Raw genomic sequence first — 27,972 nt, 5'->3', positions numbered from 1 at the left:
GTGTTTTTTCTGCCCTAAGTGACCCACCATCGGATTATATTGAGCTGTCTGGAATAAAGTTTCCTGACGGCTCTTCAGTATTAACAATTGGGTTGTATCTTCCTTTGTCTGAGTGTCCTGCGTCACTCGATTAAACCGATCCTTGATAATTGAAAAATACGGATATGTGAGTGCAATGTCAGGCTGGAGGCATTGCCCATCAATCACTTTCATTTGGTCAAAGGCGTGCCTAAGGGTCTCGTCTCACATCTGTTCCAGAGGGAAATCCCCTGCAGGGAGTCCTCTAAAGGCTGGGGAAGCAGAGACTTCCCCCTCCCTTACATCATCCTGACGCAGAGCTGACATAGATGCACAAACCGAGAGACTTTGTCACAAACCCATCCACACAAATTTCCCTCAACAATGTAGTAAATGCAGGCCAATTCGTATCCTAGATTAGTGAATGGGAGAGGCGGGGACTAACCACAGTCTCGACACTATGCTTTTGTCCCCAAAATTGAATAATGACCATCACTAATGTTTAATCGTGCATATCCCCATGCACACACCTTACCTTCACCCACTGGCTTGTATCCAAAGCCTTGTATTGAACCAAGCCTTGGTGAATTGAGGTATACAACCTGAATCCACCAAGGCTTGATATGTACCCCCTTTATACTCACAGCTACCTGGTACATCCCCGCTTGACTGGGGGCAGCCTGTGGTGCATCGGGGACCAGGATCAATGCCTCTACCTCCATCACCAGACATTGGTCCTGATAATGTTCTGGTTCCCCACAGCTCCAACAGTCTAGCCCAAGTTTTACACTTGCACTGGTGGCAGCGGATTCCCCATCCTTGGAAGAAGTTTGGAGAGGCCGGGGAGCCGGTTTCGGGGGAATGTTCCCCCGTTTCCGGGGGAATGGGAGAGGGCGACAGGAAAGAGGAGTAGGGGAGAGAGGAAAAAAAAGGCAAGGGAGGGGTTCACCAGCCCCTGGATGCACCGCCATATGGTCCTCAGCCAACTGGACTGCGTCCTCCAGCAACGTCGGACAGTGGCACTTGACCCACTCCGCCATACTCTTCGGCAGCTGGGAGACGAACTGCTCCAGTACCATGATTTTTGATAATGTTGTCGGCATTGCCATACTCCTCAGCCAGCAACCATCACCGGCAGGCGTCACGGAGCTGTTGTTTGAAAGCAAACATGCGGCCGACCTCACTCAGCGTCAGTGTGCGGAAATGCTGGCGGTTCTGTTCCGGGCTGTGGCCGACCCATTGCAGGATGGCTTTCTTCAAATCGGTATAATCCAGGAGGTTGGCAACCGGGAGTTGTGCCGCGAGTTGGGCTTCCCCGGACAGCAGCGGTAGCAGGTGGACTGCCCACTGTGAGCACGGCCACTTCAGGGTTCTGGCCGTGTGCTCGAAGAGCTCCAGGAAGGCATCTGGGTCATCCTGAGGTGCCATCTTAGCGAGCATCACATGGGGTCCTGCTGTAGCTGGGGTCGTGGCTGAAACCCCCTCCTGGGGCAGCAACACCCGCCGGTCCTCCGCTTGGGCCCGGAGGAGCACCTCAAAATGCTTCTCCTGCTCCTTACGCAGTTCCATGAGGGCCTGGTGTTGGGCCTTGTGGATGCCGGCGAGGGACCTTAAGAATTCTTCCAGTGGCGAGGACGTCATTACAGCGTATCCCTCCTATTCCCTGGTTTCAGCACCAGTGTAACAGATTCGTTCAGTCATGTAAAAGAGGAGGTGGGAGCCTGCTGAACACTCCAATGTCAGATTTAATAAAAAAATATATTAACTAGACACAGCCAGAACTCGGATGTGTGTCACTCTTCTCTCTTGTCTGTGGACTTGGTTGTCTTTTTATCTAACCGTCTCTCTGCGAACACAGAACATATAATTAGAAATAAGTGGAGAAATAAGGTGGAGATCCTTACCGCTTCCTCTCTCACTCAGACGATCGCTCACCACCCCCCCACCTTCACATATATTTATATACACTGATCAGCCACAACATTAAAACCACCTGCCAAATATTGTGTAGGTCCCCCTCGTGCCACCAAATCCACATTTTAGAATACCATTCTGAGATGATTTTCTTCTCACCACAATTGTACAGAGCGGTTATCTGAGTTACCATAGACTTTGTCAGTTTGAACCAGTCTGGCCATTCTCTGTTGACCTCTCTGAGCAACAAGGCTTTTCCATTCACAGAACTGCCGCTCACTGGATGTTTTTTGTTTTTGGCACCATTCTGAGTAAATTCTAGAAACTGTTGTGCCAGACGGGCTGGTTTGAGTATTTCAGTAACTGCTGATCTCCTGGGATTTTCAAGCACAACAGTGTCTAGAATTTGCTCAGAATGGTGCCAAAAAAAAAAAAAAAAAAAACATCCAGTGAGCGGCAGTTCTGTGGATGGAAAAGCCTTGTTGATGAGAGAGGTCAATAGAGAATGGCCAGACTGGTTCGAACGGACAAAGTCTATGGTAACAGATAACCGCTCTGTACAATTGTTGTGAGAAGAAAAACAGCTCAGAATGCTAATTTGGCCCAAAGAGTGTATCTTAGAAGGCAGCATAATCTACCTTTTGGAATGGCCTTTGCATCTAGAGTGTGCCTGTGATGCATTAAAATGTTGCCTACACTATTTTTTTAGAACAGAGCCTACATTATGTTGCCTGTGCTCTCAAACGAGCCACAGCTGAGGGCCTTTCTGTGTTGGAGAGAGGAGATAAGCGTAATTAGGCAGATACTTTCAGCTGACACTGGGGGGCATGTAGAGGCGTCTCTCGTCACCTGCTGGGGTCTGTAGTTCACTGTCCAAACTCAGTAAGCATGTCAGAGCTCTGAGCTCTGATGAGGAAAACAACTAGCACTGCTTGTTTTTGCCTCTCTCTCTCTCTCTCTCTCTCTCTCTCTCTCTCTCTCTCTCTCTCTTTCTCTCTCTTGTGAATAGTGTGAGATGGCTTGGTATCCAGGTCATTGCTTTTGAGTATGGTTGATTGTGACAGCGCTTGTTGAATATGTATGGGATCAAGGCTATTTGTTTGTTTTTGGTCTGCTTTTGATTTTTGTCTCAATAATTTTTGGGCCCAAGGGGGAGCTCACCTGCCTGATTTGTTTGTGACACAATGTAGCTCCCATTGACCTAACTCTTGCAGATACACAAGTTGACATACAATTTATCCGTAACACACACACGTACACACCAAAATAAATGCTATTTTGTTTTCTTTTTTTAGAACAATATGGTTCAAAATAGTGTCTGTATTTTTTTTTCAATGCTACTTTACAATACTGTTTCCTATATCAGCTTACTGTGCAGAGACAACTATAAGTAGGCTATTCATAGGTTGATTTTCATGAAAAGTGTAAGCACTGTTGTTCTGTAGCGCTATCAAAACAATCCTGGTTTTTTGAGAATCCCGACCAGCCTAACATAGCAACATTGGCTCAACCAATGGCCAGAGTTGGGAGGGTTACTTTTGAAATGTATTCCACTACAGATTACAGAATACATGCTGTAAAATGTAATTTGTAACATATTCCGTTAGATTACTCAAGGTCAGTAATGTATTCTAAATACTTTGGATTACTTCTTCAGCATTGGTAGATTTTTTTCACTTGTTTTGACTATAAAAAATAAACATTAAAAATACATTCTCTGAAAAACCTAAATATCTTATGCAGTGTTGTTTCTAAAACAAGATAAATCAAATTGATCTTGTTTCAAGGATTTTTAGATATTTTACAGGAAAACAATACGAAAATTATTATCAAGAATACAATTTTTGCCCTAATATCAAAGGTCTTACTAGAAGAAAAAAAATATTATGATCCAACATGAATTGTCTTGATAAAAAAAATATGATCGTGCCTGGTAACGTGCATGTATAATGGCTAGAAATAGTATTTTAGCTTAGCTTAAAGCTGACAAATTACACAAGGTTTATTTCTATTTCTTGTGCTCCAAAATTCAAACTAACTTATCTGTCTGCTCGTATGAATGTAAAATTTCATAAGAAAGTGTTTCACCACTGTTCACTTTGGATCGCATCATTTATATGTATAATTTTTTCCATCTAAAGGACTAAATATTAAATGAAACAAATGACAATAAAATGCAAAGTAATCTCTTCAGTAATCAAAATACTTTTTGAATGTAACTGTATTCTAAATACCAATTATTTAAATTGTAACTGTAGTGGAATACAGTTACTTATATTTTGTATTTTAAATACATAATTCCGTTACATGTATTTCATTACTCCCCAACCCTGCCAATGGCACTAGCTTGGGACAAGGCTGTTTGACCAACACATGGAAAATGGAGCAGTGTTCAGGAAACCAGTTTGAAAACAAATTCCTTTGGTGGCGCTAGTGGCACAGTAATTACACACTTCAGCTTTAAAGGAATGTTCCGGGTTCAATATAAGTAAAGCTCAGTTGACAGCATTTGTGGCATAATGTTGATTAGCAAAAAAATAAAAATATAAAAATATTTATATATATATATTGTGGTTACATCTAGGCACTTACAATTGGGGTAAATAGGACCAGTCAATAAACAAGAAATATCACTGTTTGAAAAGTATAGCCTTAAGATCTAAAAATTATAAATGTTAACATGGTTTCAGTGTGATACAGTTGCTTACTAACCTCATCTTTCTAAAGTTATATCCAATATTTCAATGTTGTTGTCATAACAACATAATGTCGCCAAACCCTGTAGTCTGGTAAATGCTGCAATGCTATTAAATCCCTGATTTTGTCATACTAAAATCATGTTAAAATGCATAATGTTTATGTCTTGCGGCTGTACTTTTGAGACAGTGCTTATTTTAACATTTGAGAACTGGTCCCCTTTCACTTCCATTGTAAGTGCCTTACTGTAACCGTGTTTTGTGGTAATTAATATTATGCCACAAATGCTGTCAGTTGAGCTTAACTTGTATTAAACCCTGTAACATTCCTTTATATCACAATTTTGGTTGCATTTCAAACATATATTGCATTGTGTTTTGTCATGGACTATCTATTGTCAAAGGTGAAACAGAGCATTAAGTTTTAGACACAGTTTAAGACCTAACTGTCTTTATGTTCCTTACCCTCAGAGATCCATTTGTGATCAGCTCAAAGATTCTGACAGTGACGGTACATCCTTTACCCAAGCCCACCGGGCCCTTGGTATCAGTGGAACTCGCCCCTTTGCTCAATGTAAGTGCCATATACCTTCATACATATTTTAACAGACATAAATTTACATTCTGTCTTCTCATAAGTTGTCATACTTTCACTTTGTGTTGTAACTATACCATTTGTGATGCACATTCAGTTATGTTAACAAATTACATTAAAATTGCAGTATACCTCAGAGATGTAGCGCAGATTAGACTGCAAGTACAGAGTCTACTTTAATAAGGCACATTTTCTAGTTAGGATGACCCTCTATTAATAATCTTCTTTTATGAATAGTACATCTTTAAAAAAGCTTAAATACATAGGACATAATGTACTGCACATAAAGGCTCTCAATATTTTATGTGGGAAAAATGTAATAGAAATATACCCGCAAGGATTCATGCAAAATGAGAGACCTGCAGATTGGATTGTGCATCAGTGCAGATATGAACTCCACAAAGAACACTGTCATTGTGATATTCCTGAAGTCGCCATGGCAACCTTTACCTGCTATCTCCTCCATAGAAGCATGAGTTTTAGGTATGTGAGAGTGGACGTGATGCATAAATGTTTTTGTGAGCGTACACATCTGAGGCATGTCTATGCACACATCCAATACTACTCAGTGTAGCACACTAACTCCATTGTCCACTGCCCAGATTGCGCTGACTTTTGCAAATCATTCAATTTTGGAGAAGAGTGGATTAAGTGAATTTTTTCCATGCCTATGGACACATAGGGTAAGGTTGTGTCCTGCTCATCCGTGGTCCTGGGTGATCCCTAGTTGTGTGCAAAAGACCTTGGCAGGGGTCAGTGTCCAGATTGTGCTCTTGTGCCCTGGCCACAGATGCTTGGCACATTGGTGGGAGGACACTGAACATGTGTGTTGGGGAAATGTCCTATCTTTCTGATTAGCTGCTCTGAGACAGACTGCCTGAAACATCATGTCCCCCAGAGGCTGCTTGGAAATAGGGTGGTGCACTCCAGCTGTGTGTTTTTTCTCCCATTAGCCAGCGCTCCGCCATGTTATATACGACTCACCCCTTAAACTCTGTTGACCCGCCGGCGAGTCCAAAGGGGGGCGTGAAAAGAGTTTACGCTTAAATCGTTAAAGTCTCCGTATACACAAGTCAGGCATATGAGGTATCATTTGAAAGCTTAGAATCTGTACTTTTCAGAGATAACAATCGGTTCTGCTTGTATGTTACATAAAATAACAAAAAAAGGCCTGAACCATTCGTGTTGCAAATTAGCACCCCCGAGAAGGTATAGGGTAGAAATATTCATATGACTATAAAAGTCTTTCAGATAGCACTTAAATGGACAAGTCATATATCATATGAAAGCTATATATGACTATACAGTTTATTTTGTTGCCTTAATACCACAGTTTGAAAGATTTTTAAAACAATCACAAAGTGAAATATGATTTATTTGTCATCAAATACAAAAGTCTCTTTTATGCGCCGATCCCTGCTGCTGTAATTCCCAAGTAGCTAAAAACTTTATATCTGCTCTTACCTTTGGCAGTGTTCCCCAACATATTTTTTTAATTGTCTGTGAGCTTTCTTGGCTGAATAATCCAATGTTATACCTTAGATGTCCAGAACAGAATTCGCTATCCAGCAGGAAAAGCCTGCTAAACAAATCATCAGAAACATATTTTTTCAAGTGTTCATGATAAAATGTTTTATATCATCACAAAGCCTGTTCAGGGCTTGTGACTTATTAGCTCAGTATTTGTTAAGGCCACCTCTAACTGTCCAATATGGATTCATGCCATTGTGTTTCAGTTCTGCTGGCTCATATACGGCAGCATGTAACTCATCAGCATATATGGACCACAGACAGATGGCTTTCATACTCTCATTTATAATGAGAACAAATGAATGGAGCTGCCTTATTGTAGTCACAGGTGGAAAACAAAACAAAACATGCAACCGCATCAGTCATTCAAGCACTTATTACATTGTGTCATCTGTCAAAATGTGACTCACTCATTTGACCCGATACAGTATGTGGCATTGCTTAACCACATGGGGGCAATGAACTGTTCAAAATAAAGAGTTCTATAGTATAATACCTGAAGAGAGCTATCCCTCTCAATGGCAGTTGCTCGGCTGATGCTGGACCCCCCGGAAATACGCAGTATGAGTTCTGCAATAATTACTCATCGAGCTGTAAATGCCATGTATTTTATCACTCTTCAACTGCAGGAAAATGTATGTTGTCATGACAACACTGATTGGATATTGGCACCAGAAGAATGCTCAAAATTTCACACTTTGAAGAGTCTTATCAAAAATTTGCATAAATATAAAATATTTGTGATGTATATGTTGCTGACATATTTATTATACACTACTACTTTTGAATGTATGTCAATGAAAAAAATAAAAATAAAATGTGAATCCAGATGGTGTAGTAACAGCATCTACTGGGCCATGCGAATCAGCCAAATATTGACCCCTTGGTTTAAAAGGATAGTTCACCCAAAAATGAAAATTGACATTATTTACTCACCCTCATGCTGTTCCAAACCTGTATGACTTCTTTTTTTCTTTTTTTTCTGTAGAACACAATAGGTGATATAGAATAGAATATGAGTACTGAGTATATATGTGCAGGGTTGGGGAGTAACGGAATACATGTAATGGGATTAAGTATTTAAAATACAAAATATAAGTAACTGTATTCCACTACAGTTACAATTTAAATAATTGGTAATTAGAATACAGTTACATTCAAACAGTATTTTGATTACTGAAGAGATTTCTTTGCATTTTATTGTCATTTGTTTCATTTAATATTTAGTCCTTTCAGATGGAAAAATGTATACATATAAATGATGCGATTCAAAGAGCATTTGAACAGCGGCGAAACACTTTCTTATGATGTGTTACATTCATACGAGCAGACAGAGAAGTACGTTTGGAGCAGAAGAAATAGAAATAAACCTTGTGTCAATTGTCAGCTTTACGCAAAGCTAAAATGCAATTTCTAGCCATTTTACATGCACATGTTACCAGGCACGTTCATATTTTTTTATCAAGAAAATTCACATTAGATCATAATTTCTTTTTTTCTATAAGACCTTTGATATTAGGGCCAAAATCATATTCTTGATAATAATTTTTTTATTGTTTTCCTGTAAAAATATCTAAAACTTGCTACAACAACATCAGTTTGATTTATCTTGTTTTAGAAACAACACTGTATAAGATATTTAAGTTTTTCAAAGAATGTTTTTTAACATGTATTTTGTCTTACTGTACTGGTAGAGTCAAAACAAGTGAAAAAAATCTACCAGTGCTGAAGAAGTAATCCAAAGTATTTAGAATACGTTACTGACCTGGAGTAATCTAATGGAATACATTACAAATTACATTTTACAGCATGTATTCTGTAAACTGTAGTGGAATACATTTGAAAAGTAATCCTCCCAACCCTGTATATGAGTATTCTTATATCAGTAAATGATGGCAGAATTTTTGGGTGAACTATACCTTTAAAAACTACATTATTTCAAATATATTACTGCTGCTTGTCTGGAACTCACTCAGATTAGATTCTACAAGTAGATTCTAGTGAAGTTCAAATGCCCTTATTTGGAGAATACAACCTCACGGAGACCAAAAATGAGACATGACTGTCTAATTACCCTCTGGTTTTGGCAGCTAGTGGAAGGTCTCAGGAGTCTGATTTACCCCTGAAGATCAGAGGTGATAATTGTTAAATTCATAAGATCACATTATAGTCAGCAATTCCTGCACCCAAAGCTCTGTCCCTCAAACAGGATAATAGGCATAACTTGAGCTGAGACAGATTAGTCAGTTATACCAGTCGATTTACTGATGAATTAGTAATGAGCTGTTCACCCAACCTTGCACCACTGAACCCTGATTAGAGCCTCACACTGAACAGAAAGTGAGGGCATCATCACAGACTGGAATCTATTATGAATCAGTGAATCCAGAATGAGCCTTTTAATGAATCACCTGGAGTCTACACTTAGATGTGGACCGTGTAACAAAAATTAAGCCATGCAGCATTTATTTTAAAGAAATATAGCACAGACTCACTTTTAAAGCAAAATATTTCACCAAAAGAAGGTTGTTTGGTTTGAAATGATAGAAAAATAGATAAATTGTAAAAAAAAAAAAAAGGAAAAAAAAGTATTCTGACACTTTCTGGCTGTCAAATTGATGTTCATAGTTATGAACTACACCTGTGGTTACTCTGCTTGGAAACCTGTGTGAACTTACAGGGGAACTGACTTCGTACGTTCACTAAAACTTTTTGGGACCAGTTGGACAAAAGTATTTGCAAAAATGTCTTGTAAAAGTGAAGTTAGTTTTGAGAAGGTTTAGAATCATTTATTTTCAGATGCCATTTTATATATATTTTGTTACGCATTGACATTGTTTTTTTTTTTTTTTTTTTTCTGTCTTCTGTACTTTTGCCTTCCAACACTTTTTGTTTTTTTGGGAGCTTTCTAACTCTCTTTGTCTCTCTTTGTCTTCACAAAGGGCACAACATATCCTCAGTGTGTTATCTGGGACTACGGAAACCTGTAAGTCAACTGACTGCTACACCTGGCACACAATTACACCCATAATTTCTCTCTTACACAGCTGTCTGTGTATTTTGACATATTTTTGAACTTATCGTATATTTACAATGCAATTGAGAACATTTTGGTGTTAACGTTTGTATTTGCAGATTCATTAACAATCAGACATCCCAGTGATGAAAGCTTTGACACCATGTTAATTGAGTTAGCTGAAATAGACACGTCATTCTTCTTACCTCAAACATTCAAGTGAGAATTTGATGCACAATTCCTAGTATTCAAGACTTGATGCCTCACAACTCATGATTTGATTGTCTTGTGGTCCGATCCCATCTGAAAACCTGTCAGCTTTCACAGCAGGAGCTTTATTACTGCAGTGTCTTTAAAACTCAAGGTATGGGGCGAAACATATTGCTCTTCTTGAGGGACACTTGGTTCCCTTTCGATTTCGGTCACTTACATCGCGTCGCTGACACTTATGGGAAAACTCCTTTTCTCCGATTTCTGAACTTCTATTGGATCACGCCAATTCAGATGCAACTTAATTGCGCCAATGGCGTTTGCACCCGCTCAGCCAATGACATTAAGCGTGCGGTGCTCAGCTTTCTATTTAAGCGGGCAGCATAATGGCATCAGTCAGAATTTATCTCCTTCACTCCTGGATTTCACCGTCGAATTGCACTTACCTGCAGTGGACGGTGCTTCCTTTCCTGAAGACGACCGCTCCCCTGCCATGCTCCGTTGAGCTAAAAGAGTTGAATATTTCCATGCTTGCACTGACTGGACTGTCTTTTTCAAGATGCCATCGCGTAAGTTCAGAAGTGGGAAACCTGTTGCCATGTCTGATGGCCACAAGAGCTGTGTGTTCTGTCTGGGCTATGCCCACGCAGAAGCAGCGCTGGTCGAGGCTGAATGCCCACACTGCTAGGCAATGTCCCTCAAAACTCTCTGCGCTCGGATAGCGCTATTTAAGCGCAATGACCCGACCGCTCTCACTCCGTTGCCTCCCCTGTCCCTCGAGGACCTGGGGAATGACGATGCTCAAGACGAGGATATGGAGCAAACAGATTGTGAGGCTGTACCACCGGCTCAGGTCCCGCATGCACCCACACCCCCACACTCTTCTTCCCCCGTCCTATTCACTAAAAGTGTTCGCTTCCGCCATCGTGCAGTTCAGCAGCAGTGAACATGGAGAGGAGGACAATGATGACGCAGTATCTCTCATGGCCCCTGGGCCGGGCTTCTTGTTAAGCTCTTCAATGATCTAGCTATCCCCGCTGTCCAAGCGAATAAAAGCATAGGAATCACTTCCCGGCATATCAAATTGGGTGTTAACAACTCTAAAGCAGGGTTACACACTTCAGTTTGTGAGACGGCCGCTGTGCTTCAGTGGCGTGATGCCGTCCACAATGTCATCTCAAAATGCTCACATTCTGCATGCAGAAATCGACAGCCTGCTAGCAGTACAGGCAATAGAACCTGTCGAGCTCAGCGAGTGTCAAAAGGGCCTTTACAGTCATTATTTTCTTGTCCCAAAGAAAGACGTCCAGTTCTGGACTTAAGGCTTCTGAATAGCGCATTGTCAAAGTGCCCGTTCAAAATGTTGACACAAAAGCAGATCATAGCACATATCCATCAGAATGACTGGTTTGTCTCAGTAGATCTGAAAGAAATGTTCATATCCCGATCGTTCCTCATCACAGACACTTCTTGAGGTTCGCATTCGAGGAGACAGCATATCAATTCACAGTCCTGCTGTTCGGCCTTTCCCTCGCTCCACGCACATTCATGAAATATGTGGATGCAGCTTTAGCCCCTCTGAAAGTGGAGGGGCTGCGTATACTGAATTACCTTGATGACTGCCTCATTTTAGCACAGTCAGAGACTGTGGTACAGTCGCACAGGGACAGGCTGCTCGCGCATTTGAATACACTTGGCCTACGGGTCAATGTGAGGAAGAACTCATTAATTCCCAGTCAGGAAATATCCTTCCTGGGGTTGTGTTTGAACTCTGTAACAATGCGCGCTTCACTCTCAGCTGAGAGAATACACGCAAGTTTCAAATTGGGCAGGGCTCTGCCTCTGAAATGCTTTCAGAAACTCCTTGGGCTTATGGCAGCCACCACGACGGTCACTCCCCTTGGTCTGTTACCCATGAGACCTCTGCAATGCTGGCTCAACTGCCAAGTTCCCCAACGGGCATGGCGCTACGGGCACCATCGCGTTGTATTCACCAACCACTGTCTATCTGCGATAGCACCATGGACAGCTCCGGAGTTTTACCGGCCTGGAGTCACCTTAGGTCAGGTTTCCAGATGCAAAGTAGTTACTACAGATGCGTGCAACATGTGCTGGGGTGCATTGTGCAATGACCGCCTGGCATTTGGGGAATGGACGAATGTAAAACAGACCTGGCACATCAACTGCTTGGAGATGTTGCCGGTTATTTTAGCCCTAAAAGCACTCAAGTCAGAGGTGATGGGGCATCATATTCTGATTCGCACTGACAACAACTCGGTAGTGGCATACATCAATCACCAGGGCAGTGTGCAATCTCCAGCAATGATGACACTCGCGTGACAGCTCTTCAAATAGAGTGGCGAGTGTCTCCTGTAGTTACGGGTAACCCATGTGCCTGGAGCCCTGAATTTCAAAGCGGACATGCTCTCTTGACAGGGAGTGATCACAGGGGAGTGTACACTCCACCCCCCGATGGTCACGGAGATCTGGAACAGGTTTGGGAGTGCGACGATAGATCTATTCGCCTACCAGGAGACCTCTCATTGTTCCCTGTGGCATTCCAGGACAGGCCCCATTGGGGGTGGACGCGTTAGCTCACAAATGGCTAGCGGGTCAAAAGCATTCCCCCCGCTCATTACTCCACTCCTCTCCAAAATCAGGGAGGAAATGGAAACAGTACTACTGATCACGCCGAGGTGGCCGAATCAACCGTGGTTTCCAGAAACAGTGGAGCTCCTTTATGCACATCCGTGGGGAATCCCACTAAGACGGGACCTTCTTTCTCAGGCTCACGGCTCGATTTGGCATTCGCGGCCAGAGTTATGGAACCTACATGTGTGGCCATTGATCGGGTCACATCGGATGACAAAGACCTCTCACAGTCAATAAAGAATACAATTTTGCATGCTAGAGCCCCATCTACGAGAAGGTCCCGCTCTATGCCTTCAAATGGAATGTGTTTGTGAAATGGTGCAAAACGCGACGTGACGATCCCAAATCAGCAAATCATGCAGCTGTAGGGGGCATGCCAGTAGGTAGACACTGTTTCGTGGTCAGCTTTCTAACAGGTGCGAGGCGATTAAATCCTCCCCGCCCAGCTACAATCCCTACATGGGATCTGGCCTTGGTGCTGAATGCGCTGACTAAAGCCCCCTTTGAACCGATCGAGACTATCGATCTGCATTCTCTTTCCTTTAAAACAGCTCTCTTACTCGCCCTGGTGTCCGTTAAGAGGGTGAGTGATCTGCAGGCATTCTCAACACACATCTCCTGTTTGGAATTCGGTCCGAGCAAATCTAGAGCCACGCTGAGGCCAAAAAAAAGGTTATATTCCCAAAGTGCTCTCTACCCCCTTTAAGGTGCAGGTAGTCACTTTACAAGCCTTTTATCCCCCTCCATATGCTCTGTCCAGTCAGAGCATTACACACCTATGTGTACAAGCCAGTTCAGACAAATGGACCAGCTTTGTGCACGTGCCTGTGCAACAATGCAATACTAAGCATCCCGCTACTGAGCAATGTGAATGTGCTTGTTACCTCACCCCCTCAGAACTGTCATGGCGAGGTTGATTTCTTATATGCTTCCTATAAGCTAAGCGTTGTATCTGTATGACACTGTCTCATGTCCTGCCCCTTCTATACACTCAGGGTAGATTGAAACGAGATTCACTCTTGAGTGTTATGTGTCCTTTGTCCAGTACCACGACGTGATCGTACACGTTCCCATAAGCGTCAGCGACGTGATGTAAGTGACCAAAATCAAAAAGGAACATCTCCGGTTGCATATGTAACCTCAGTTCCTTGAGATGTAGGGAATGAGACATCAAATAGCTAGCCACGCTACCGGACGTCACTATCAGGCTGCTCAGCCGCCACTTTCAGTCGTTAAATTCTGAGTGATGCCATTATGTATTTTGCGGGCGTGAATGCCATTGGCTCAATTCAGTTGCATCTGAATTGGCGTGATCCAGTAGGAGTTCAGAAATCGGAGAAAAGGAGTTTTCCCATAAGCGTCAGTGACGCAATGTCTCGTTCCCTACATCTCAGGGAACCGAGGTTACATATGTAAACGGAGACATTATTAAGCAACACAGTTAGTTGTGCATTCTGTTTTAAAAGCTCCCCCTTACTGATATTGCTAGCACTAGTTTCCTTGCCTAGGCATGCATGAAAATTTCAAACAATTTATTTATTTATTTTTCAATCTTTGAGTCCATCCTAATTCTGTTTCTTGTTTTGGTTGCGTCTGTGTGCCTGTTGATTTAGAATCTTTGAGAGCCCTGCATTTATTCTTGTTCACACTCTGTTTGTATTTGTGTCTGAAAACATCTGCGCTCTGAGTCTTTTTATTTCAGGCGATACAAAAGAGTTTTTGAAGCGTCACAAACAAGGTGAGAGAGAAAAGGACAAAGAAAGAAAAAGAAAGGAAGAGAGAGAGAGAGAGAGAGAGAGAGAGAGACATTTGTGCACACTGACAGAGATTATTTATGTACCATGAGAATTGGCAATTGACATGTTTGTAACTACAAATAAGAAATTAAATCAGTGAAGCTCAAAAAGTCCACTTCCTGATAGTGTAGTTGGATACTCGAGTGGGAATGCTTACAAGTGACCAACACAGTACCAAAAAAGTAATATGGTAATACTGCATACAATTCAGTAAAACTAAAACGTAGGTGTTATTATCAACACAGGTGTCTCTACTGCAGCTGTGTTGATTATAACTTGCAGTGTGGACACATTGAGAGATTGTACCCAAGTTTGAAGCACCTGTGAAACGGTGGAATCTTGTCAGTCCTGCACACTCAGCTGTGCAAGTATTTCCTTTTGTGTAACTCCCCACAGACAACAAAACACCACATACATCATTAATACTCACCAGGAGGTGGTCGGCACGGCAACAGGCAGACCTGGCTAGAGAGCAGAATAGCGGGCGGTAATTACTGGAGCAGAAAGCCCTTCTATCGGCAGACCGCAAAGTCAGTTAATGCAAAACCTGATTACCTCTCCCATCAAATTACATTCCAAATCATTCAGAGATGAATGCACATGTGTGATTAAAAACCAGCAAAATTTAGAGATTACTATCGCTATTATAAACCCAAACATGGCTAAACTGCTCCAAAAGCCAAAGCCAGTGGATTGGTTCAACATTCACCCTTTATTCATAATCAGATGCTTACAGAGAGGAGATTTATATTGTATAGCAGAGAGAATTAGAGATCCTTAACCTTTTATTTATTTATTTATTTACTGAATATAGATTTGTTTGTTTGTGTTGTTGCTGTTGTTATTTTTTATTTTATTTGTAACATTAATATTATTATTATTACTACCATTATTGTTATTATTATTATTGTTATTAATAATAATAATAATAAAAGTGCAAAGGGGATGGGTTTGCATATGGCATAACTGTTCTTTATACTGAATATATTCATATTGAATATGAAGGTATATTCACTAAGTGGTTGATTACAGGCATTTGTAATATATTTTTAGTTACTGGTTGTATCTAAAACAAAATGATAATGAATTTCAGTTGTGGTGACAATGCTATTTTGAGTGCTCACATAGCAATAAGTAATTGTATTTTTGCATCTTATGTCTTTAAAAAGATTTTGGAGGTGGAACAGCAATGTTTAAATGTACACATTTGGTAGACACTTTTATGCAAAGTCCTTACTTGCATGCGAGGTATACATTTAATCAAAAGGAACTTAGAGGGCTTGGAGAACTCACAGATAAGGAAAAAAAGCTGCATGAACTTTGCACTATAGAGGGCTTGTAATCATAAATTCACTTTAAAATACAAAATGACCTTAACAGATGTTTTTTTATTTTTTATTATTATTATATTTTTTTTATGTTGTATTTTCTTTCTTTCAGAGCTCAAAAGATCATGGGCTTTACTCTTCTACAATCACATTAAATCACATTTAATCCCTCAAACCAAAACTAAACTCTCCATGGTGCCATTTTAATCAAACCTAGGGGGGAAAAAAGCATGGTGCTAAGCAACAAATTGCTTTTAATTATGATAACATAATGGAGGCCCCATATAAATGTGTTAGCACTGTGGCTGGGTAATGCTTTCACAGAAATGCTGCTGTGCAGCTGTGACATTTGTGAAGGGATGCAAGGGGCTATCAGTCCTTGTGTATATATCACCAGTTAAATTGTTTTGAATGAAACTGCGTGGGATTGTTTGAATGTGAAGGGGCGGATTGTGTTTGGAGATGTGATGTTGATGTTGTAAATTAAGTACGTTGATGCCATAGGGGCTTATGGGTATTGATGGCACTCAGGAGTTGTCCTTGCTCAAACACAGAGAGGGGTAAACATGGTTCATCACCTTTATTAGCTCTTTTTGGTAACTGACTGTTGTTAGCAGTTAGAGACAGTGGGATAGGCTTTGTATGGATTTTTGTTAAAACAAGATAGAAGAATGAAGGTAGCACTTTATATTGAAGTGTCAGCCTGATCTCATGACAATTAGAGTCATTTTTTTTTTTTTTTTCAAACTGTGAAATTTCTGAATGAAAACAATTATTTAAGCTCCAAACTGTGTTTGCAACAAAGTAGGGTAAATACCCGATTAAGAAATCTACAATACATATGTTACATTAGATAGCAAATATCAGCATGTGTATCTCCGAACTGCCGAACACTTGACAGCAGTGCTTTAACATTTCATACGCTGTCAATAATGTACATCAACGCTTCAATTGTTGGTCGTTTGTTGCAAAGTCCTGCCCACTTGAGAGCTCAACCAATTTTCATATAGAGAAGCTGGGCTTCCTGATGGGACATAAGTACTTGATTTAAATCCCAATATGAGCAATCAGATGCAGATCCAATGTGAATAGTGCTTATTTAGCTCCCAGAGAACCACGGTGTCCGGACAGGACCCACAATGACGTGTTAAAAGCCTCTCGTCCAATGAACGTCAATCATTTCTGACATTTATTTGAATGGTACCAGGATGTGCCATAGACTTCCATTGAAGCAAGGCTTCAGTAGCACTCTCTGAGCCGTGCGTTTACAGACTTCTGTTGACATATTCATGTAAAAAAAGCATATTGTGTAGCTAACGAACAGCATTATTGTGATATGGGAAAATTGACACTTTTATTTGCTAAAGTATTGAAATTTGCAAAGTGTGATATGTTATGTATATAGATTAATTGTACATATATTAAACTTGTCATTGCCACATTTCTTATGAAATTTGAGGGGAAGCCGTGCATCCCGTGTAGTCATAAAGCAATCACCACTGTTTAGAATACAGCTGCCTATGGAGACAGTAGACAGCAATGCAGTTTTGGAACAGTTGCTTCATATTAATTGCAACAGAAATAATAATAATAATAATAATAATAATAATAATAATAATAATAACTACAAGCAAGTTCACAAAAAAGTGACATGGGGGTATCTGTTTAAATCCATTTTATGTTAATTACTCAGTAGTTACATTTTATTACACTGTAATATAGATACGGTAAAGCAAAGTGTGATCGAAATGTAAGTTTCCCTTCAACACCATGATGCTTTTGCACAGTGGACATTGTGTGTTGTATGTGTATGTCAAACAGTTTTTACATTTACATAAATGTTAACACACACAAACAAATTATAGTAACCTCTCACACTCTCATTCCCTCAATAGCCTGTCCCATGGCTATACTATCCATCCCTCTGTTAATTATCCTTCTAACTCTTTCACTCTCCTCTGTATATCACTGTGTTTAGTTGTCTGACCTTTGTTTGAAGTGAGACTGCTCTCCACATGTATCCTTTCATCTTAATGCCACCCTTCTAGCTGCCTAACCTCCCTCTGCTCTCTCTCCCTTTTCCTTCATTCCCTCTTCCTTGCTGCCTTGAAGTTCTCTCCTTCCCTCTGTGTGGCAACTTTGTATGTCCTGCTGCACATTACCCATCCTGTTTCATCTGACAATGACCCCCCCTCTTCCACCCACTCTCTTTATCAGCTGTGGCGCTTTTTAATTGCCAGCAGGTTATGGTGCCCTTTTCTGTGCAGTTGGAAGCCTTTGGTTGCTCTCTTTTTAAAAGGACAGAGCTTTTAGTACATCACATGAGATGAGGAGAATGTGTGCCCAGACACATGCTCACACACAGATAATCTGTGGATTGGACTGCACACAACAAGCAAAATCTTTCTGTTTCAAACCAAATATTCTCAAAGGCTATGTCCCAAACCTAATGCATCTGTCTTGCTGCCTTTACATATACAGCATTTTTGTATGAAGTCGCCTCCTAAGAAAACTGGTTTCAGACAGGTTTCAAAAGCACTAAAATATCATGTCTAATGATCTAAAACAAATTCAAGAGAGTTTTAGACATAACCAAGCAGATATTTAGTGACTATAATGCTTTTTATTAATACATTTTTGGGGGTATTTAAACTTCACTTCATACATACCGAATTGCTATCCGTTCAGGAAAAGACCAAGTGTAAATGCCCTCCAAGATGGATTTGAGATGGATACAAAGGTGGCAATCGGCGGATAAAGACAGATATCGGAGGTGGTTTGAGATGCATTCCATTCGAAATTAGTTAAAATGTAAATACATCTGGCTGTTCAAGCCACATTTACAGGTATAAACTTTACTCTGCCCAAACAGCGCTATGTCAGCATTGGGAAAATGTGAAACATATCAGCTGTTACAGAGTATTTGCATACGGCTCGAGTCTTTTTTCTTCATTTATTTGATGCACATCGCTGACAAGCGCAGCTGATGCGCATGACATATCTTAACAACGCCAAGTCCCGAGGGGAAAATACACAGCGCACACACAGACAGATACCAGTGCGCAAAGTCACTTGGAATCAAATAATTAGTCACATATTTTAAATTTGCTGCCCTGCATTAGCATAATCGCAGAAGTTAACACTGTTTTATTGCATATAGCATGGGAATTGAAAATCAGATTTATATCTGTTTTGTGGGGACACACCGATGTGGCCAAATGTAAATGGAATGTGCTTATTCAATCGGATAGCAATCAGATGAGTAAAAATGCATGAAGTGACCAATTGTAAATACCCCCTTAGTCCTTTAGAATTACAACATTGAAGGATACATCTATGCTGCCTTCAAAATACAGCCAGACAAAATGATCTCAGTAGACAGCATGTTATGCAAACATTGGATTTGGGCACTTACTCTAGAGCAAGGACGTAGCCAGGAAATTACTTTTGGGAGGGCCTCAATAAAAATGGATGGGCCAAGTTTTCAGCCAAAAAAATTTTCTACAAATTTTCTTTAGCAACAGAAGGGTGGCACATTCAAACAGTTATTTCACACTTTCAGAAAGCAAAATGTATGCATTTTTTTTTTTTTTATTTATTTTACTATTTATATATATATTTGAAGTAAAAAATAATAATATTTTGGGTGGGCCTGGGACTAATTTGGGCGGGCCCAGACCTACCCCGGCCCACCCTTGGCTATGCCATTGCTCTTGAGTGAGGAGAGTTGTGTTATAGTCTTTGTATAAAGCAGTGAAGAAGAAAGTTCTAATATGCAGGAAGTTATATATACTGTATATATTCCAAATAAACATAATTAGGTCACTCCAAGGCTTTCATATAATTTAAATAAATGAATGGTATTTTTACTATTAATAAATATTATGGACTTCTTTTTTCATTCTTTTTTGTTCTTGGGTTGGTCTTGCTGCGGAGTGTAAGGATGGAACATTCTGTGAAAGAATGGTGGTAAGCAGAAAGAAATTACAGTTTTAAGCAAGAAGTCTAAGAGAACAATTGTTTCATTGCTTTCATTGTATTATAGCTTCCAAAGTAGCAGGACTCCCGTGTGATTTCTAATCTCCCATTTAGAGACAGAGTAGTGAGAGAAAGCAGACTGTGCGTGTTTGTGTGTAGTTGTGTAGATAGATGAAAACTACAAATTCACAGTATACTCTTTCACACTCTCTTCTGTTTTATATTTTGTTCAGACAGGCAGCAAGAAATAGATTTTTTTTTCATATCTGTTTAGTTTTTTTGTAATATGAACAGTAAAAACAACAACAACAACAACACAAGAAATCAGATGTTTTCGAAACTTACAAACCAAATCCATTTGTGGTTCAAATTTGATTAAAATCATATTTTTGTTAACAATACATCCTAGTTGGAATGGTGCTATCGAATTTCGAGATTTGTTTTTGCTATTATGGGTGCAATATGCTTGTAAAATTATAAAAATTGCAACATTTTGTCTGTAAATCACATTTGAATGAGCTGTCTGAATACACTCATTGCTCTTACTCTTTTCCTTATATAACAAACACATTCTCTATGTTCTCAATGCAGTAAATAAATGAACAAATCAGCAGTTTTGAACAGTATATGCATGAATGTGTAAAATTAAATGTTTGTTTATGTTCTTCATTGCGATTTGTGAGTTCAGCACAGTGACAAGTTGTCATCATAAACATGAATAGAGACAAAATTCACAGTTTTCCGACCTCTCTTACAATACTGATAGCTACTCCCAGTTCTTGTATGAGAAAATATTATGGCATCGTTCTGATGACTTAATTGCTTATTACAGCAACCCATGTCACACCTGGTATTGATAATGCTGTATGAACAAATGGATCACTAGCAAAATGACAGTCAGTCCAAATTCCAAAGATTACAGTTTGAAAATTTAAACAGATTTGTGTGCAGTGTGCAAAACGCTTTAGCTCTGTGCTTCAAGCTCCTCCTCAGGCTCCAGTAATATTATGTGAGCAGAAGTAGATGAGTAGGGTCAGGGCGTGCTGAGGGAAGTCCTAAGTGACAGGGGGCTGCTTCTTTAATCTGTTTGTAACCTAGTAAATGGGAAAAACCTCCATAGAGCAGCAAGGAGAATATGTCCTGCAAAGGTGTTTTTTTTTTTTTTTTTACTCATTATTCACATCCCTTGGTTTCATCCTGACATTGTTTAAAGTATAGTACTCTGATTCCCTGAGGCTAAATTGAAAAGAAAGGAAACAGGAGAGAAGGGGAGAAAAGAGGAGAAACTATGGTAAAATATCACCTTTTTCTTTATATATATATATATATATATATATATATATATATATATATATATATATATATATATATATATATATAATGTTAGCAGTGTAGGGTGAGAGATAAAAGGAATAGTTCAGCCAAACATGTCATCATTTACTTGCCTTTCACCTGTCAGTATTTTGAAAATCACATTAATTCCTGTATTCAGTGGAACACAAAAGGAGTTATTTACAGTAGAATGTCCTAGCTGCACTTTTTCATGCAATAAGAGTCCATGGTAGCCATGACTGTCAAGCAAGATTTTCAGTGATTACTGACTTAAATCATTACTGTGTTTTAGTGCTTTTTGTTGGTAGACAGCCCCTGGATGACAGCAGTTCAGACATTCTGCTAAATTTCACCCATGGGGTTCATACAGGAAAGTCATACAGGTTAAGAATGAGTAAATGGGAACTAATTTTCATTTTGGGGTAAACTGTCCCTTCGGGGGTCATGAGGATATAGATTTGATCCCCTAGAACACTGTTCATATTACATTATTGAGTATCGATCCATGGACCATTTATCTGAAGCATACAGCAACCAATGACAAAAGCTTTCCAAAATTAAAAGCTCCAATATGATTGGCTGGCTTTACACAATTTCTTGGAGCCAGGGTGCACATGTTTTTCTCAGTCTGTTGGGAAATAACGTTGTTTACAATTTACCAGAAATGAGTGCTTATGGTTAAGATATAGTTGTTTTGCCATTTTGTCTTGAATTAAATTTGCTGTTAAAGTGTTGCATTAAACCGAATTACATCCCAGCAGCCAGCATTCCTAGTCATTTACATAAGTGTATGCACAGCCACATACAGTACAGTTTTCTCTGGCCGGCAAGTTGGTGGTATTGCATGGCATTATAGCTGTCCGTGGTGCTGAATCAAGTGAAATCAATGAATTTGTTACACTTAAAAAGATCTAGCATCATTGAGGACTAATTACCATTTGAATTTTATTCTGAATTTATTCATTGAATGTAGAATAATGTAATGCACCTGCAAAACTGCCCCTATAGCATAGTCAGTTTTTATCTTCAACACTTTATTAGATTGGTAATTGAAAGACATTTAAATTTATCAGCTTATATGATTCCACATTTTTCCATTCATATTCAGCACTGGATACTCGCCCTCAACACATTGGGGCAGCTTTTTGAATTATTTTGTAAAAGAAAGGTGAAAAATGTGTCTATACAAAAAAGAAAAACAAATAAATAAATAATAATAATAAAAAGAAAGTCACAGCCCACACATGAAGAGTCAGGGAGGTAATCATTTGTTCATGTGAGGCCTCTCTGTGCGACATTAGCACATTAGCACAGCTTGAGTTTCTGCACAGATAAAAATCACTCATTCTGCAGGGTTCATCTCCACAAACATCCTCCTCACACCCCACTGAGAGTGTATGTGAATTCCTCTGCATTCAGTCATTGTTTCTGTCTGGCTCCGTATATTACATTTGTGAGTATGTTTCTGTGCATGTAAGTGTGTAGTTGATTTAAAGGATTATGCTGGGAGTTGGCAGAAGTATTTCACACCAACCCAATGGCCCTGTGCATATGTTTATTTTAAAATGTTTTTCTTGTGCAATTGCAGCACTCTATACAGGCCATGGCTTTGTATCTACAGTTCAATGTTTTAAAAGGCCATATGTCTATTCCATCTGTTTTCCAAAACCCTACCTCTGTTTTAGTGAGAAATATGAAGCAATTATATCTAGAGAAGCATTATGTATATAGCTCTCTCTATTTGCACCTTTCCTTGTGTCTAATGCACAAACACCATTGTATCATCTGTCAGTACATTCCTATTTTACTAAAGCCAGTGTGCTGAGAAATTGTGGGTCATGACATGATTTCCATGGTGTTGTTACAGTCCTCAAAAAGAATGAGACATATATACAGTGGCAAGAAAAAGTATGTGAACCCTTTGGATTTAGTTGTCTGCATAAATTGCTCATAAAATGTGATCTCATCGTCATTAAAGTCACAAGAATAGACAAAGCCAAATGTGCTTAAGCTAACAACACACACACACACACACACACACACATTAAAACTCATTTTTTAACCACTCCACAGATTTAATATTAGAAAACTATAGTTTTAGCAAGTCGTTTAGGACATCTACTTTGTGCTTGACACAAGTAATTTTTACAACAATTAAGACAGATTGTTTCACTTTTAATTGACTATATCACATTTCCAGTGGGTCATAAGTTTACATACACTAAGTTAACTGTGCCTTTAAGCAGCTTGGAAAATTCCAGAAAATGATGTCAAGCTTTTAGACAGTTAGCAAATTAGCTTCTGATAGGAGGTGTACTAAATTGGAGGTGTACCTGTGGATGTATTTTAGGCCTACCTTCGAACTCAATGCCTCTTTGCTTGACATCATGGGAAGGATAATTATGTGGATATATTGAAGCAAAATCTCAAGACATCAACCAAGAAGTTAAAGCTCGGTCAAAAATGGGTCTTCCAAATGGACAATGACCCCAAGCATACCTCCAAAGTTGTGGCAAAATGGTTTAAGGACAACAAAGTCAAGGTATTGGAGTGGCCATCACAAAGCCCTGACCTCAATCAGTTATGAAATTTGTGGGCAGAACTGAAAAAGTTTGTGCGAGCAAGGAGTCCTACAAGCCTGACTCAGTTACACCAGTTCTGTCTGGAGGAATGGGCCGGAATTCCAGCAACTTATTGTGAGAAGCTTGTTGAAAGCTACCCAAACGTTTGACCCAAGTTAAACAATTTAAAGGCAATGCTGCCAAATACTAACAAAGTGTATGTAAGCTTCTGACCCACTGGGAATGTGATAAAATAAATAAAAGCTGCAATAAATCATTATCTCTACTATTATTCTGACATTTCACATTCTTAAAATAAAGTAGTGAATATATATAACTGACCTAAGTCAGGAGTTGGCAAACCTGACATCTAATTAATGAAATTAGATTGGAGGTCTAGGTTAGAGCTACTTTGACTTATAAAAAGCACTCAAACATTTTGAGTTTGCTATTCACAAGAAGCATCTGCTGATGTGGGCCATGCCTTCCAGAAAAGAGATTTCAGAAGATCTACGATCAAGAATTGTTGCTTTGCATAAAGCTGGAAAGGGTTATAAAGTTATCTTGAAGAGCTTAGAAATTAATCTGTCAACTGTCAGACAAATGTTCTATAAATGGTGATGATTTAGTACTGTGGGTACTCTCCCTAGAAGTGGCCATCCAGCCAAGAAGACTGAAAGGGCACACCACAGAATGCTCAATGAGGTAAAAAAGAACCCTAGAGTGGCAGCTAAATACTTGAAGGATTCATTGGAATTGGTTAACATCTCTGTTCATGAGTTTACTATATGGAAAACATTTAACAGCCATGGTGTCCATAGAAGGGCACCATGAAGGAAGCCGCTGCTTTCCAACGAAAACGTTGCTGCGTGCCTGAAGTTCGCCAAAGATCACCTTGACACTCCACAATGCTACTGGGAAAATGTTTTATTTACTGATGAAACTATGGTTTTATTGTTTGGGAAGAACACGCAGCACTACGTATGGCGTAAAGGTGCACCGCATACCAACATGATAACATCATCCCAACGGTGAAGTACTGTGGATGGAGCATAATGATTTGGGGCTGCTTTGCTGCTTCGGGGCATGGAGCGCTTGCCATCATCGAGGGAAAAATTAATTCCCAAGTTTATCAAGATAGTGTCAATGTCAGGTTTGCTGTGCCCCAGCTGAAGCTCAGTAGAAGTTGAGTGATGTAGCAGGACAATGACCCTAAACACTGAAGTAAATCCACTGCAGAATGGCTTCAAAAAAAGAAAATCCACATTTTGGAGTGGCCCAGTCAGAGTCCAGACCTTAACCAATAGATATGCTGTGGAATGACCTCTAAACAGTCATTTATACCAGACATCCTAAGAACATAAATGGTCCAAAATTCCTTCTGAATGCTGTGCATGTCTAATATGCAGCTATCGTAAATGCTTGGTTGAGGTTATTGCTGCTGAAAAAAGAGGATTGGCCTGTTATCAAATCCTAGTGTTCACTTACTTTTTCCACAGCACTTTAAATTTTTAATGGGATGTGCTCAATAAAGACATGAAAAATTATAATTGTTTGTGTGTTGTTAGCTTAAGCACATTGTGCTTTGTCTATACTTGTGACTTTGATGAAAACTTTTCACGTTGTATGACCAGTTAATGCAGAAAACCAGCAATTTCACATACTTTTTCTTGCCACTGTATATATATTCAGCTTATTGTTTTATTTTTTATTTTTTTCTGTTTCTGTTAGATTTAACAGTGGGGAGTCTTTTAGTACAGTGTTACTTCACTGGTGTCAAGTAAAATGCAGACTACCCTTCATATAAAGATATTTTTTCCCTATATTTTGCCAGTACAGTGTAGTGGCATTTCCCGCTTTCTCTTAACATTCCATGGCAAATTCAGAACCTGCTTGCAAGAGGGGAACTGCACCTTGCAAAAAACATTCAGCAAGTATTTTGGGTGCTACCTGATTTGCATAAATCCTTTAGTGAATCGGGTGATAAAACAAGGTGCACACCAACAGCATATTTAAATAAATGATGCTATCAGCAGTGAATCCCACCATTAGACTCTGCAGTCTGTGTCCATCTTCCTTTATAGACATCCAGATCAATTTACAAGTCAATTTGCCTTGTTGCACCAACAGATGTGTTAACATAGGCATGGTTTCTGACAGCCACGCTTTACTGCAGGGCTTTAGTAACCCTCTGTGGAAACATACACACTCATTACGCATTCTCCCATAGATTTATCCTATTTTCTTTTTTCCGGACTGTGGAGGCAGGGGCTGGGATTTCGACCTTGCCACTAGCAGCTTTCTCTCTCTCTCTCTCTCTCTCTCTCTCTCTCTCTCTCTCTCTCTCTCTCTCTCTCTCTTTCATGACCTAGAATCCCATGCTGCTCACTGGGGCAGGACTCATGCCAGAGGGAGAGGAGTGGAGTGGCAAAGTAACAGGATGTTGATTCAAACAGTCTTTTCCAAGTAGGTGTGGGATGGATGCTTGAATCCGGCTCCAAATCCACAGTGCTGCTATCCATCACACTCAACTCACCATGTTAACCTGTTTAGTGAAATCATACAGCTAGCGGAGAGTTCACCAGTTGCTACACTGCTTTCACTAGACAAAATGAGAGGGATGGAGACAAATGTTTGTTTGTTTGAATTTTGTCATGTTGACAAAATGAAAATTTTGTTTACATACAAGTTTTAAATTCGAGAGTCGATAATATGTAGAATGGTTTTGCAATTTGATTCCCCAATGTAAAATGATCGATAAATGCAGTGGTCATTTAAGTGTTTGATTAACCCATATCCAAGCATATTCCACTCTTCCCATTGAATTAATGTAGATCCAGAAAAAAAAATAAAAATAAATAAATAAATAAAATAAAATAAAATAAAATAGCTCCTTCCACAACATCACACTTTTTTCTTTTTTCTTTAAAAAAATCAATTAATACACAAACAAGGCAAATTTACCCTGTGGGATGCATAAGCTTTACAAGTCTCTAACATTATCCATTATTGTCCTTTACATTATAATGGTCAACCCATAAAAATGAACTGCATTAATATAGGACTGTTATTTTACACTGCTCTTAATTACTTTGGGAAACTATGGCATTAACAACATTTGCTACTACTACAAAATTAATGGCGCACTCAGTAACTTTTGTTTTTGTGTCATCTTGGACATACACTGACACCTTGTGGTTTGGATGTAGCATTATAAAAAAAAAATAATAATAATAGTTTTAAGTTTCAGATTCCATTGTAGAAATTTAGTATTCACAGTCAGCCATGATTACTGAGTGAATGTGTCAAATAACAGGGTTCTAACATGGCAGCCCCCATTTGCGGACCCTCTCCATGTAGAATAAAATAGCTTTTATAAGGTTACTGATATGACTGGTGTCTTCATTTAAATGTGAGTGGCCATGGCTTCCTTCATATATTGCAAAATTAACATTTAGCAAAATGTAAAGTTTTTAGGAGTTTAACTTTTTTAATGAGGAAAAAATTTTGCATATTTAAATATTATTATTAATAATTTTTTTATTATTTATTTATTTTTCAAAACATCTCAAGATTATACTAAATTAATGCTAAGTTGTCAATAAAAATTCAAATTTTTGGGAAAAATGTAAATGGGGAATTGTTTAAAAGGTCACGATAACCATTAAGATTCAGTTGAGCTCTAAAGGAACTTTTCAAATTGAAGTTATATGAGTATAGTCTAAAATGGCTCACGTGCCCCTTTTTGCATGTTACTTTGGTACAGTATGAAAGCATCAGTCAAGAAAATCAAACTACCCCTATACAAAGTATTTTGGCATGCTACAGTGATGATATCAGATGGTAATACCATGGTACTTTAACATACCATGGTAAGGAATGAGTAACATATTCATGTACCATTGCATTCCCATGGTACTTCATAGAATATAACCATGGTACTGTACATGTCAAAATAAACATGGTATTGCCATGGTAAAGACATTTAATAAGCATTTCCATCTAATTAGCATCTATAAATCTGTGATTATTATTAATGGTACATTTAAGTAATTGTGTTGTTAGTGTATAGTCACACGACAGTGAACCTGTTACAGAAACCACATCACTGATATATTTAGCTTAATTTCAAACCTTCTCAGCATGTTTACAGTATGTCTCTGTATGTTTAGTGGAGCTGGGTATGTGCACGGCGGGATATTTTTGGCATGTGATTCAGGGCAGGAGACACCTGAACACTTGTTGCACCACACTTGTTATCTGAAAATAAGCATCAAACTCTCTTTAACGAGGGCATGACTCAGACTTCCTCCCACTAAATGGACTGTGGATCAGCTGCTAAAACA

General features: G+C 39.3%; 1 protein-coding gene across 4 annotated transcripts in view; it reads left to right on the top strand.

The window, feature by feature from the left end:
* LOC127425319 (adhesion G protein-coupled receptor B2-like) overlaps window positions 1-27,972 on the top strand; it is a 327,159-nt gene that overhangs the window by 175,942 nt on the left and 123,245 nt on the right. For all 4 annotated transcript variants that reach the window (XM_051671167.1, XM_051671166.1, XM_051671165.1 and 1 more), the window contains exons 13-14: window positions 5,100-5,202; window positions 9,696-9,739. In XM_051671167.1, the coding sequence (XP_051527127.1) occupies window positions 5,100-5,202; window positions 9,696-9,739 (147 nt within the window). The remainder of the gene's footprint in view (window positions 1-5,099; window positions 5,203-9,695; window positions 9,740-27,972) is intronic.

Source organism: Myxocyprinus asiaticus, chromosome 34 (genome assembly GCF_019703515.2).
Source record: "Myxocyprinus asiaticus isolate MX2 ecotype Aquarium Trade chromosome 34, UBuf_Myxa_2, whole genome shotgun sequence".
Classification (NCBI taxonomy): Eukaryota; Metazoa; Chordata; class Actinopteri; order Cypriniformes; family Catostomidae; genus Myxocyprinus; species Myxocyprinus asiaticus.
The sequence above is the reverse complement of the archived record's forward strand: the minus strand, read 5'-3'. Positions and strand labels throughout refer to the sequence as shown.